Source organism: Cervus elaphus, chromosome 32, assembly GCF_910594005.1.
Source record: "Cervus elaphus chromosome 32, mCerEla1.1, whole genome shotgun sequence".
Taxonomy (NCBI): Eukaryota; Metazoa; Chordata; class Mammalia; order Artiodactyla; family Cervidae; genus Cervus; species Cervus elaphus.
In genome coordinates this window covers 11,634,266-11,648,687 of record NC_057846.1, presented here as the reverse complement: position 1 = coordinate 11,648,687, position 14,422 = coordinate 11,634,266, and the positions used below count along the sequence as shown (strand labels likewise).

Here is a 14,422-nt window from a genome sequence, read left to right as displayed (position 1 = left end):
AAAGATAGCTGAGTGCCAAAGAATTGATGCTTTTGAACTGTGGTTTTGGAGAAGACTCTTGAGAGTCCCTTGGACTGCAAGGAGATCAAACCAGTCAGTCCTAAAGGAGATCAGTCCTGAGTATTCATTGGAAGAACTGATGCTGAAGCTAAGACTCCAATACTTTGGCCACCTGATGCGAAGAACTGACTCATTGGAAAAGACTCTGATGCTGGGAAAGATTGAAGGCAGGAGGAAAAGGAGACGAAAGAGGATGAGATGGTTGGAAGGCATCAATGACTTGTTGGACATGAGTTTGAGAATCTCCAGGCATGCTGCACTCCCTGGGGTCACAAATAGTCGGACATGATTGAGTGACTGAACTCAAACTCATAACCCTCATTATGATTTTATAGATCATTTAGTGTCTGAGTGTGTTCACTTTTATCAAATACTATATTGTTTAGGTGAACTGAGTTTATGAATATTATGGATAAGCAAAATTGTTGAGTCACAGTGGGTTTCTGAGTCCAAATGTAGAAAAATGACATGAAAGTATTGATCAGTTTTTGAAGTGGTTTTATCTATACATGTTTAGATCCTCTATGCCTTAATAATGGCATAGTGTGGAGAGTATTTGTTTTTACAGAGAACGTATTGCAGAAGAGTCACACATGCAAAAAAAAATATGACTTTATTGATAAATTGTGGTCACTTGAAAATTATGAGTATTCCATTTTTCTAACCATTACTTTGGTTTCGGGGTCTTCTCACTAGCTTAAAATTCATGACTTTATTCTATCAAATTCATCCTTTGGATGTTAAAACTTGAAAGAACTCTCTATTCTACAGCCAGTCCCGCAAGTTTTTCATGGTAACTAAGGAAGAAATGGAATAAGTAATGACTAGTGGCTCTGTGACTTAGCCAGCCAGCAGCTAATCATTTATGAGAGCCTTAGTCCTATCAGACTTTTGATCAAGGCAGTAGACTCAGGGGAGTGGATGCCAGTCACATAAGTGGATGAAGTGGGTGATGAGAAAAGTTTCAAGTGTCAAGAAGCAAAGCAGTTTTGGAAGGTGAAATGAGACAGAGCTATTTCCCACTGTCTAAACTGTTGAATTTCCTATATCAGTGTTGTCTATTCTTTATGTGCCATGTAATAAATGCAGATGAAGCAAAATTTCCTTTCCTGGAGGGTTTTTACCACAGTTCACCATGGTATTTTGCAATACTTCATAACAGCTATGGAATCAGCAAGAACGCATTTTTTTTTTAATCCTAATTTGAGCATCTATTTATCTTTTCATTTTTAAATGTCAGTTCCTCTAAACCTTGACATTCTCATGAACTGTAGCCATGATTTTCTTCAGGTTTTACTATCTCTGCTTTTTAAACACAGTGCCTCACTGTACTCTTGACTTCACCTCTTTTTTCGCTATATACCTAGAAGTGGGGTTGCTGGACCATGCATTAGTTATATTTCAGTTTCCTAAGAAAACCCCATACTGTTTTTAATAATCACTACAACATTTCCTGTTGTGATTGACAGTACACAAGGGGTCTAGTTTCTTTACAACTTGCCCGCACTTGTTTTTTCCTTTTATTTTGTTAACAATCATCCTAATGAGTGTGAGGTGATTCCTCATTGTGGTTTAAGTTTGCATTATTCCAATAATTAGTGATATTGAGCATCTTTTCATATGCTTGTTACTCACACATGTATTATTGGATAATTGTTCAAGTTTTTTGTTCATTTTTTTAAATGAGGATTTTTTGTTGTTGTAGAAGTTCCTTGCATGCTCTCGGTATCAACCATTATTAGATATATGGTTTGCAAACATTTTATCTCAATGAATAGGTTGACTTTTGCTCTATTGATTGTTTCTTTTGATACTCAGAAGTTTTTCAGTTTGATGTAATCCCATTTGTCTCTTTTTGCTTCTGTTGCCTGTGCTTTTGTGTTGTATTCAAGAAATCATTGCCAAATCTAATGTCCAGAAGCTTCCCCCCTGTTTTCTTCTAGTTTTAGAATTTCAAGTCTTATGTCTAGATCTGTCATTCATTTTGAGTTCATTTTGGTACATGATATAATGTAAGATTCCAACTTTATTCTTTTGCACCTTATTATCCAGTTTTTCCAACACTATCTGTTGGAGAGACTCTTGTCTCTCCAGGATGTAATCTTAGCACCTAGTAGAAGATCATTACATATGCCATATATGTAAGAATCTACTTTTAGCACTCTCTTCTATTCCATCAGTCTATGTATCTGTCTTAATGCCAGTATCACACTCATTTGAGTGCTGCTTCATAAGTATTTTCTGAAATCAGGAAGTGCAAGGCCCCCAAGTTTGTTTTCTCTCAAGGTTGTTTTGGCTGTCTAGTGTCCCTTGAGATTCCATGTGAAATTTAGGATTTTTTTTCTATTTCAGCCCAAAATGCCATTTGTGATTTTGATAAGAATATCTACAAAGGATACCTACCTTTGACTCTACAGATAAATTGAATCAGTTGTTAGCATAAAGTGGCCAAAGTTTTGGAGTTTCAGCTTGAGCATCAGTCCTTTCAATGAATATTCAGGGTTGATTTCCATTAAGATTGACTGATTTGATCTCCCTGGTGTCCAAGGGACTCTCAACAGTCTTCTCCAGCAGCACAGTTCGAAAGCATCAGTTATTCAGCACTCAGCCTTTTGATGGTCCAACTCCCACAACCATACATGACTACTGGGGATAAAAAATTGTTTTCTGTATATTATAGCATTTTAGTCTCTATTTTCCTCTTAAACTCCATTTTTTGGTCTCATAGGTGTTTTTTGTAGTGACATTTTATTTTCTTTCTCATTTCTCTTTATGTGTATTAGATAAATGTTTTCTTTGTTATGATCATTGCAATTACATAAAACATTTAAAGTTATAATAGTGTTTTAAACTAATGATTACTTCAGTCACATTTAAAAATTCTACTCCCCCCAATTTCATGGGATCTCTTTTCTTGACACTGGACATACAGTCCCTATGCTTTGAAAAGGTCTGTTTTTCAGACAGATCTTATAATCTGTTAAATAGAAGGAATAGAATAGCATTTATTCTGTGGACTGAACCTGCCCACAGTTTACAGATAAAATATTTTTTAGCTCTACACATACACTAAACTTCTTAGAAAATGAATTAAACAGGTAGTTTATTTTCTTTGGATACTGTTTACTTAATTAAGGCCCTTTCTTTACAGATACTCTTTGCTGTCAGGAACATGTGTTGGACATTAAGTAGTGTTGTATAGAAGCCTGAGTGTGTCCGGGTGACACATGTAGGTTTAGGTCTATGTGATCATGATATTTAACATTTATTTCCCTTTCTGTCAACCTCCCAAGAGGTCTCCTCAAGTGAAGTTGTGAGTTCTTTATTCACCTGTTTTACAGCACATTGTCTGCTGTTTAATACCATTTTTGGATTATGGGTTTACAGAGATTGTGAACAACACTTCTGTATTATGCAAAAGAATGTTGCTTAATTGGTTAAAGTGAACAATATGCTTGGAAAATTTCTTTTCCTTTTCAGAATTAAGGAGTAACCTATATATTCCCTAGGTGGTTTATGAGGACCTGCTGTATACCAAAGGCTCATACATCGGCGTTATCTATCCTTCAACCTCTTTGCTGTGCCAGATAATACAACTGTACCAAGCTCTATTGTATCTGCTTTCCTCTTTCTTTGATTATTATCTTCATTATTACTTTAAGCTGTTCTGTTAAAATACCGTATTATTTTTGAAGTTTGAAAACCATACACAATGCAAGGTGAAACAATGAGTATGATAAGTTGAGAAAAAAAAATATGTTCATTTTAACTATATCTACAAAGATCCTGTGTATCTTGCTCTAAAGGCTCAGGTCAACTCAGTTGCTCAGTCATGCCCAACTCTTTGTGACCCCATAGACTGCAGCACACCAGGCTTCCCTGTTCATCACCAACTCGCAGAGCTTGCTCAAACTCATGTCCATTGAGTTGGTGATGCCATCGAACCATCTCATCCTCTGCTGTCCCCTTTTCCTCCCACCTTCGATCTTTCCCAGCATCAGGGTCATTTCAAATGAGTCAGTTCTTTGCAGCAGGTGGCCAAAATATTGGAGTCTCACTTTCAGCATCAGTCCTTCCAATGAATATTCAGGACTGATTTCCTTTGGGATGGACTGGTTGTATTTCCTTGCAGTCCAAGGGACTCTCAAGAGTCTTCTCCAATACCACAGTTCAAAAACATCAATTCTTTGGTGCTCAGCTTTCTTTATAGTCCAGCTCTCACATCCATACATGACTCCTGGAAAAACCATAGCTTTGACTAGACAGACCTTTGTTGGCAAAGTAATGTCTCTGCTTTTTAATATGCTGTCTAGGTCGGTCATAGCTTTTCTTCCAAGGAGCAAGCATCTTTTCATTTCATGGCTGCAGTCACCATCTGCACTGATGTTGGAGCCCAAAAAAATAAAGTCTGTCACTGTTTCCATTGTTTCCCCATCTATTTGCCATGATGTGATGGGACTGGATGCCATGGTCTCAGATTTCTGAATGTGGAGTGTTTTTATTTTTTTTAATTCATTCATTTATTTTACTTGGAGGCTAATTACTTTACAGTATTGTGGTGGTTCTTGCCATACATTGACAAGAATCAGCCATAGGTATACATGTGTCCCCCATCCTGAACCCTTCACCCACTGCCCTCCCCATCCCATCCCTCAGGATCATCCCAGTGCACCAGCCCTGAGTGCCCTGTTTCATGCATCGAACCTGGACTCATGATCTATTTCACATATGGTAATACACATGTTTTGATGCTGTTCTCTCAAATCATCCCACCTTTGCCTTCTCCCACAGAGTCCAAAAGTCTGTTCTTTACATCTGTGTCTCTTTTGCTATCTCACATATAGGGTCATTGTTAACATCTTTCTAAATTCCATATATATGCATTACTATACTGTACTTTTGTTTTTCTTTCTGATTTATTTCACTCTGTATAATAGGCTCCAATTTCATCCACCTCATTAGAATTGATTCAAATGTATTCTTTTTAATAGCTGAGTAATATTCCATTGTGTATATGTACCACAGCTTTCTTATCCATTCATCTGCCAATGGACATCTAGGTTGCTTCCATGTCCTGGCTATTGTAAACAGTGCTGCGATGAACACTGGGGTACATGTGCCTCTTTCAATTCTGCTTTCCTCAGTATGTATGCCCAGCAGTGGGGTTGCTGGGTCATATGGCAGTTCTATTTCCAGTTTTTTAATCTCCACACTGTTCTCCATAGTGGCTGTTTTAGTTTGCATTCCCACCAACAGTTTAAGAGGGTTCCCTTTTCTCCACACCCTCTCCTGCATTTATTTTTTGTAGACTTTTGGATAGCAGCCATTCTGACTGGCGTGAGATGGTACCTCATTGTTGTTTTGATTTGCATTTCTCTGATAATGAGTGATGTTGAACATCTTTTCATGTGTTTGTTAGCCATCTATATGTCTTTTTTGGAGAAATGTCTGTTTAGTTCTTTGGCCCATTTTTTGATTGGGTCATTTATTTTTCTGGAATTGAGCTGCAGGAGCTGCTTATATATTTTTGAGATTAATTCTTTGTCAGTTGCTTCATTTGATATTGTTTTCTCCCATTCTGAAGGCTGTCTTTTCACCTTGCTTATAGTTTCCTTCATTGTGCAAAAAGCTTTTAAGTTTAACTAGGTCCCATTTGTTTATTTTTGCTTTTATTTCCATTACTCTGGGAGGTGGTTCATAGAGGATCCTGCTGTGATTTATGTCAGAGTGTTTTCCCTAAGTTTTCCTCTAGGAGTTTTTTAGTTTCTGGTCTTATGTTTAGATCTTCAATCCATTTTGAGTTTACTTTTGTGTATGGTGTTAGAAAGTGTTCTAGTTGCATTCCTTTACAAGTGGTTGACCAGTTTTGCCAGCACCACTTGTTAAAGAGATTCTTTTCTCCATTGTATATTCTTGCCTCCTTTGTCAAAGATAAGGTGTCCATAGGTGTGTGGGTTTATCTCTGGACTTTCTATTTTGTTCCACTGATCAATATTTCTGTCTTTGTGCCAGTACCATGCTGTCTTGATTACTGTAGCTTTGTAGTATAGTCTGAAGTCAGGAAGGTTGATTCCTCCAGTTTCATTCTTCTTTCTCAAGATTGCTTTGGCTATTCGAGTTTTTTTGTAATTCCATACAAATTGTGAAATTATTTGTTCTAGTTCTCTGAAAAATACCATTGGTAGCTTAATAGGGATTGCATTGAATCTATAGATTCCTTTGGGTAGTATACTCATTTTCACTGTATTGATTCTTCTGATCCATGAACATGGTATATTTCTCCATCTATTTGTGTCATCTTTAATTTCTTTCATCAGTGTTTTACAGTTTTCTATATATAGGTCTTGTGTTTCTTTAGGTAGATTTATTCCTAAGTATTTTATTCTTTTCGTCACAATGGTGAATGTAATTGTTTCCTTAATTTCTGTTTTCTCATTGTTAGTGTATAGGAATGCAAGGGATTTCTGTGTGCTAATTTTGTATCCTGCAACTTTACTATATTCATTGATTACTGCTAATAATTTTCTGATTATGTCTTTAGCATTTTCTATGTAGGGGATCATGTCATCTGCAAACCGTGAGAGTTTTATTTCTTTTCCAATCTGGATTCATTTTATTTTGAATTTAGTTTTAAAACACGTTTTTCATTCTCCTCTTTCACTTTCATCAAGAGGCTCTTTAGTTCATTCCTCACTTTCTGCCATAAGGGTGGTGTCCTCTGCATATCTGAGGTTATTGATATTTGTCCCAGCAATCTTGGTTCCAGCTTGTGCTTCATCTATCCAGCCCAGAATTTCACATGATGTTCTCTGCATATACATTAAATAAGCAGGGTGACAATATACAGCCTTGACATGATCCTTTCCTAGTTTGAAACCAGTCTATTGTTCGATGTCCAGTTATAACTGTTGCTTCCTGACCTGCATACAGATTTCTCAGGAGGCGGGTGAGGTTGTCTGGTATTCCCATCTCTTTAAGAATTTTCCACAGTTTGTTGTGATCCACACTGTCAGAGACTTTGACATAGTCAATAAAGCAGAAGTCAATGTTTCTCTGAAACTCTCTTTCTTTTTTGTTGATACATTGGATATTGGCAATTCAGTATCTGGTGTGTCTTCCTTTTCTAAATCCCCTTTGAACATCTGGAAGTTCATGGTTCACATACTGTTGAAGCCTAGCTTGGAGGATTTTGAACATTACTTTGTTAGAGTTTGAGATGAATGCAATTGTGCAGTAGTTTGAGCATTCTTTGGCATTGTCTTTCTTTGGGTTGGAATGAAAACTGAGCTTTTCCAGTCTTGTGGCCACTGCTGAGTTTTCCAAATTTGCTGGCATATTGAGTGCACAATTTCACAGCATCATCTTTTAGGATTTGAAATAGCTCAACTGGAATTCCATCACCTCCACTAGCTTTGTTCATAGTGATAATTTCTAAGGCCCACTTGACTTCACATTCCAGGGTGCCTGGCTCTAAGTGAGTAATCACAGCATCATGGTTGTCTGAGTCATGACGATCTTTTCTGTATAGTTCTTCTATGGATTTTGTATAGTTCTTCTGTGCTCTAAATACTAGACAAAAATAAATGCATATTTGTCATGTGTTTTCAGAATCATAAAGTATCTTTTTCATATGTCAAATTATGGTTAGAAATTTTATACCAGGGTTAATTTAAATATCTATTAAGGGTCAAATAAAAAATAAATGGCATACAATAGGAGTTCATGCTTATATGTGATAGGAAGAAAAAAGGTGAAATTTAAATATACTGAATAGTTGCATTTTATGTTCTAAAGTTACAAAAGAGAGGTAGATAATTTCAGTTCAGTTCAGTTCAGTTGCTCAGTCGTGTCCGACTCTTTGCGACCCCATGAATCGCAGCACGCCAGGCCTCCCTGTCCGTCACCAACTCCCGGAGTTTACTCAAACTCATGCCCATCGAGTCGGTGATGCCATCCAGCCATCTGTCGTCCCCTTCTCCTCCTGCCCTCAATCCCTCCCAGCATCAGGGTCTTTTCCAATGAGTCAGCTCTTCGCATGAGGTGGCCATAGTGTTGGAGTTTCAGCTTCAGCATCAGTCCTTCCAATGAACACCCAGGACTGATCTCCTTTAGGATGGACTGGTTGGATCTCCTTGCAGTCCAAGGGACTCTCAAGAGTCTTCTCCAACACCACAGTTCAAAAGCATCAATTTTTCGGCGCTCAGCTTTCTTCACAGTCCAACTCTCGCATCCCTACATGACCACTGGAAAAACCATAGCCTTGACCAGACAGACCTTTGTTGGCAAAGTAATGTCTCTGCTTTTTACTATGCTCTCTGCTACTGCTAAGTCACTTCAGTCGTGTCCGCCTCTGTGCGACCCCATCCCTGGGATTCTCCAGGCAAGAACACTGGAGTGGGTTGCCATTTCCTTCTCCAATAAAAGTGAAAAGTGAAAGTGAAGCAGCTCAGTCATGTCCGACTCTTTGCAACCCCATGGACTGCAGCCTACCAGGCTCCTCTGTCCATGGGATTTTCTAGGCAAGAGTACTGGAGTGGGGTGTCATTGCCTTCTCTGAATATGCTATCTAGGTTGGTCATAACTTTCCTTCCAAGGAGTAGGCATCTTTTAATTTCATGGCTGCAGTCACCATCTGCAGTGATTTTGGAGCCCAAAAAAATAAAGTCTGACACTGTATCCACTGTCTCCCCATCTATTTCCCATGAGGTGATGAGACCAGATGCCATGATCTTAGTTTTCTGAGTGTTAAGCTTTAAGCCAACTTTTTCACTCTCCTCTTTCACTTTCATCAAGAGGCTTTTTAGTTCCTCTTCACTTTCTGCCATAGGGTGCTGTCATCTGCATATCTGAGGTAATTGATATTTTCTCCTGGCAATCTTGATTCCAGCTTGTGCTTCTTCCAGCCCAGCATTTCTCATGATGTACACTGCATATAAGTTAAATAAGCAGGGTGACAATATACAGCCTTGACGTACTCCTTTTCCTATTTGGAACCAGTCTGTTGTTCCATGTCCAGTTCTAACTGTTGCTTCCTGACCTGCATACAGGTTTCTCAAGAGGCAGGTCAGGTGGCCTGGTATTCCCATCTCTTTCAGAATTTTCCACAGTTTATTGTGATCCACACAGTCGAAGGCTTTGGCCTTGTCAATAAAGCAGAAATAGATGTTTTTCTGGAACTCTCTTGTTTTTTCGATGATCCAGCAGATATTGGCAATTTGACTCTGGTTCCTCTGCCTTTTCTAAAACCAGCTTGAACATCTGGAAGTTCTCGGTTCACATATTGCTGAAGCCTGGCTTGGAGAATTTTGAGCATTAGTTTACTAGTGTGTGAGATGAGTGTAGTTGTGCGGTAGTTTGAGCATTCTTTGGGATTGCCTTTCTTAGGGATTGGAATGAAAACTGAACTTTTCCAGTCCTGTGGCCACTGCTGAGTGCTGATAGAAGCAAGGTCCAATGCTGTAAAGAGAAATATTGCATAAAAACCTGGAATATTATGTCCATGAATCAAGGCAAATTGGAAGTGATCAAACAGGAGATGGCAAGAGTGAATGTCAACATTCTAGGAGATAAATTAGACTTATGCAAATTAAAAAAACATTAAGAGCATAAGTGATTATATTTTTCATATTTAGCAATTTCATCATCTATGAAAATCCCAAATGGCTTAAAATATTATGCTAGGAATAAAAAATATTGCCACTTCATGCCTGTGGTGTTTTATAGTTTTTGATATACAGCCATTTAAGGAAAAATCTATTTCAACTTAGGAAAATATTATAATACACCTCACACCCACTTATCCCAGATAAAATTTGTGTGTCTCATGGCTTGAAATTGTTCTCAAACTTTACTGCATAAGAATCACCAGGGATGATGTTACCAAGATTCTGAGTCAGTAGTTCTGGGGTATGGCCCAAAGTGTGTGTCTTTTACAGAATCCCATGCTCATCATGCTTCAAAAAGAGTGAGTTTTTACAAATAAGGGTCAATGTTAAATGTTTCTTAGAGTTAATTTGTATGATATTCTAAGCTGAATTCCAATATCATATGATGCAGTTAAAACATTTTTGTTAGTGCCTTAGCTAGAGACAATTCCATTTAGGAAAGTGCCCACTTAATTGTTGTTGTTCTCTTTAAATGAGAAAGAGATAGACTGAATATAAAATATTTGTTCTCACAGGACTGGTGCACTGGGAAGACCCAGAGGGATGGGAAGGGGAGGGAGGCGGGAGGGGGGATCAGGATGGGGAACACATGTAAATCCATGGCTGATTCATGTCAATGTATGGCAAAAACCACTACAAGTTTTAAAAAATTTTTTTAAAATAAATAAATAATAAAATATTTCTTCTCATATTTTTCCAGAAGGATAGAATTCCCAAATTCGCAGTTAAAGGTTTTCAAAAAGACCTCTCAGTATGCTTGAAAAACAAAAAGCAAAGGAGCCATATCATAGGTGTTTGCATCTAGGAATCAGTTTCTTTAAAGATCTTTTAAAATGTGTATGCATTAGGACTGGTGTGTTTTATGCTAAATGTGGAAGGAAAGAATTTTATTCTTTCAAGAAATGCTAGATTCAATACATGATGAAAGTGAAACAAACCAGTATTTATGATTTAGCTCGTAGCTGATTGGAAGTTAGAGTTTTCTTGGTAAACAAGAGAGAGTTAACATCTTTGTTCATTTCTACAGGAGAAGAGCAGCAGAGAAACACTGTTTCACTATTTGAATAATAAGAACATTGTTTATTCTACGTGGCTTATAAGTGTGTGTCTTGTGTTTTCATAGCTGTGGGTCTTGCTGCTTGCCAAGAGCCAGCCCTTCCCAGCAATGGCATCAAAACTGGAGACCGATACATGGTGAATGACGTGCTGTCCTTCCAGTGCGAGCCTGGGTACACGCTGCAGGTATTTCATTTTGTTGTTGAAGTTCTTGATAATGGACTCAGCATGGTGATCCTCAGCCAGCTCATTGAAGACAAAGCCTCACTCTGTGAATCAGAGCTCTTGCATTAACCGTGCATACAGGTAAATTCAGTGATGATGCAGAAATAGCTTCTAAATGATAAAGGATCCTTTCAAGGTTGAGTATATTATTTTCATAATAATTTTATGTCAGAAGGAAATGTGTAGTCTCCCACAATTCTCAGGGACAAAGCGGTGACACAGTCTAGTTAATAGCACCATCCCAGCAACCCCATTATTGGACCGGCTCTGAGTCCCGTGCTGGTCCTGCATTGCAAGCTGTTCTTACGATTTAGTTCAGTAAATCATCAAGGGTCCATTTGTGTGTCAGGTAAATACGGGGCTCAAATAATAGACTTAAACAGTTTTCAAGAAACATTAAGCAGATTTCTAATAATCTTTTCTTGGTTTTTCTATTAAAAGTTTTTTGTATAAAAGTTTTAATAAACATTTTATACATCAGTGTATAGCAACATTAGTCATTTTCCAGTCATGTGTTTTTCTGAGTTAACCACAAATAAGTGTATTCCTAAAATAGTTTCTCTCTGTCCTTTAGCATAATTCATGTATAATTCTCCTTACCCACGTGGACACTGCAATCTAAACAAGTATATTTATCCCTAAGTCCAATAGAAATATTGAAGCCTACTTATGTTTCTATGTTTCAGTTAATTCAAGTAAAAGAGTACTTTCTGCTGTTTGCTTATTATAACACTGAAGCTGATAGTATTTCAGGAGCATTATTTTTAGTCATATTCTGTAACCAACTTAAATAAAGCTTGAGTAATCATCAGAAAGAAGTCTCAATGACACAGCAGTGAAATGACAGTGTAGTATGTGATTCCATTTCTGCATGTGTGCTGGAGTAAATTTTTTGCATAATTGAGACAAGTCAGAGCAGCAATAGCAATTGTAGGAAGCTGATGGCCTGCCTGTCGAGTGCTTCATGTACAAACCCAAGTTAGTCTCACACAGCCTCATGATGTGGACCCTGGGGGCTCGTCTTTGATGGGGAGGGGGAAGTGAGCCAGGCCCTGGGAGGAATCAGGGGCAGAGAAGCCAGCAGATCCACAGGGGCCATGTGCAGAAGTCAGCCCGGGTTCTTAGTCTGAGAAAATATCAGCAAAATGCCTGATACTTCAGTAAATGAAAGCCAGCACTGCTATTATTGTAAGTAAACATCAAGATATATAGACATCTTCACCCAAATAGCCTACCACCTGCATGTATAGATCTTGGTGGGTATTATAGTAATGCTTTGGCTCTGGAGAAAGGTGGGCAGACCCTTGGAAAGTAGAACAGTTACTGAAAAAGCTTTGCTGAAAGGTCTGCCATGGAAGCAAGTTTGTAACCAAGCACATGAAGGCAGTGGTAACTGATTGCTTAAGACAGAGATCTCCCATTTCATGTGTTACAGTAAAAAGAATTATGAGTCAATCCCAAGGGTTTCATTTAGAGGAACACCTCACTCTATACTGACAAGCCTTTTTATTAATATGCCTTTGGTTGTTTTTATTTATTTATTTTGCCCTTCATAAATTTACGTAAACCATGTAAATACCATGTTGCCTCCATTTCTCCAAGTCCCACCTGCTATCACTTGGGCTCCCTCCCTTGTGTTCACCTTCTTTCTACACTTCTATGACGGCACTTTGCAGTTACTGCCAGCATCCTTTTATGAGGGAGACTTCTCCAGCCCTCAGAGAAGAAACTAGAAAGGGTTATTTAGTAAAGACATTTCTTATAATGAATTGTTTAATGTGCTACTTGTAGGTAAAGGTCTGCAGGCACACATCTGTAGAGCCCAGGCAGGCCGCTTGGCTCAGGTTTTCAAATACAAACTAAGATTTCTTTTTTTTTTTCCCCCTCATAACAATGTCAAGCATTGAGTATACAAGCTGTGACTCTCTCTCACTCACATGAGTTAAAAAGGATTCTAGACTTTTCAAAAAATTGCTAACAATTGGAAATTTTGCTAACACACTAGTATATTTGGACTGGCAGTGTGCATAAATTACAGTATTCATGAAAAGCACTGTTCCTTGTATGATTTATGCACAAATGTCTATAAATGCATCTGCCTAGTGTGACTCAGGATAAAAATGCAGAGACGGGATGCATCAAATATAAATCCTGGATATTTGCAGGATTAATGATTTCCTTTTCTCTAAACCTGTCTTACTTTTCTTTTAAAAGATGGAAAAAAGAAAATTCCCATTTTAGGCTAATAAGTAAATACACAAATTCCTGTCTTGTTTTGGATCCAGTATAAAAATTTTAGCTGGAATCATTAATATGAAATATCTTTGTTGAAATCAATAATGGAATACGCCCTAGGTTGGTAATATATAACCATTTTACTGGTAGTCTTCCATAAATGTCTCTAAAGCCTTTTATACTTTATGCTTGTCCAAAATTTGGGAATAAATTTATTAAAGATAGTGTAATAGATCAGAGAATGAGAAGGCACAGAGCATGAAATCTGGCAGGAAAAGCATTGTCCTGAGTGTCTTCTTTAAGTATAAATGTAGTCTTCCTGTACTGTAGCAACTTTTAAGAATGTTAGGAAATAGGAGTAAATGAGTTCTGTGGCAGACAAATCGAGTGTGAAATCTTCCTAAGCTTGGGGAATTGGTTTGTCATTGATAACAGCCTTAGTGCAAATTCTTGTTTGATGCGTTCCCAACATGGCTGGGACTATTTAACATGAGTTAAAGATGTGTTTGTCATCTGCCTCTGTGCCAATTCTGTTTGGCAAATGGAAACTCACAAGGTTAGCACAAGTGTCACATGAGCCCACCAAGTCACAATGAGGAAGAAAGTAAACATGAATAGTTTGCACACAGGGATGCCCATTCATTACCTTCTCTTTCATCATAAAAGAAATTTTAACCCAAAGCACTGAGAATTTAACCCACTGCTGTTTGATTTTTAAAACAGGAAGAACAGGACAAATTGTTTGAAGGTTGAAAAGTTGAAAACTTCATGTATTTAAAGGCTAAAGAGATCCTGAGCAATGAGGATTAATTTCATTGCAGAAGCATTAATATGACAGCTTGTGAGACTGATAATAAAATGAATATTAAGTCTCCCTTTTCTCCAATAAAGGAGGAACTGACCCAATTTTTTGCTAAACCATAAAGATTGTGTGAGTTGCTTGTGAACCATAGGCAACCGTGAAAGTTACCTTTGCATAAGCAGATTACTTACCAGTAACATTTCACCGTTCAACACCTAATATTTCCTAATCATTTGACCAAAAGTGATAACTTTTGATGACTTAAAAAAAAAAAAAAAACTTACTTTGGTCAATTCAGTTCAGCATCTTAAGCATTAGGAAAGCATATTGGCAGAAATACAGACCGCTGAAAGGCACATTACAAGATTTTTATTTTAGT

The 14,422-nt window shown here is 37.7% G+C and overlaps 1 protein-coding gene across 1 annotated transcript in view; it reads left to right on the top strand.

Moving 5' to 3' along the window:
- Nucleotides 1-14,422, top strand: part of CSMD1 (CUB and Sushi multiple domains 1) — a 2,014,689-nt gene that overhangs the window by 1,809,399 nt on the left and 190,868 nt on the right. The window contains exon 38 of the mRNA XM_043893675.1: nucleotides 10,849-10,967. Coding sequence (XP_043749610.1) covers nucleotides 10,849-10,967 — 119 coding nt within the window. The remainder of the gene's footprint in view (nucleotides 1-10,848; nucleotides 10,968-14,422) is intronic.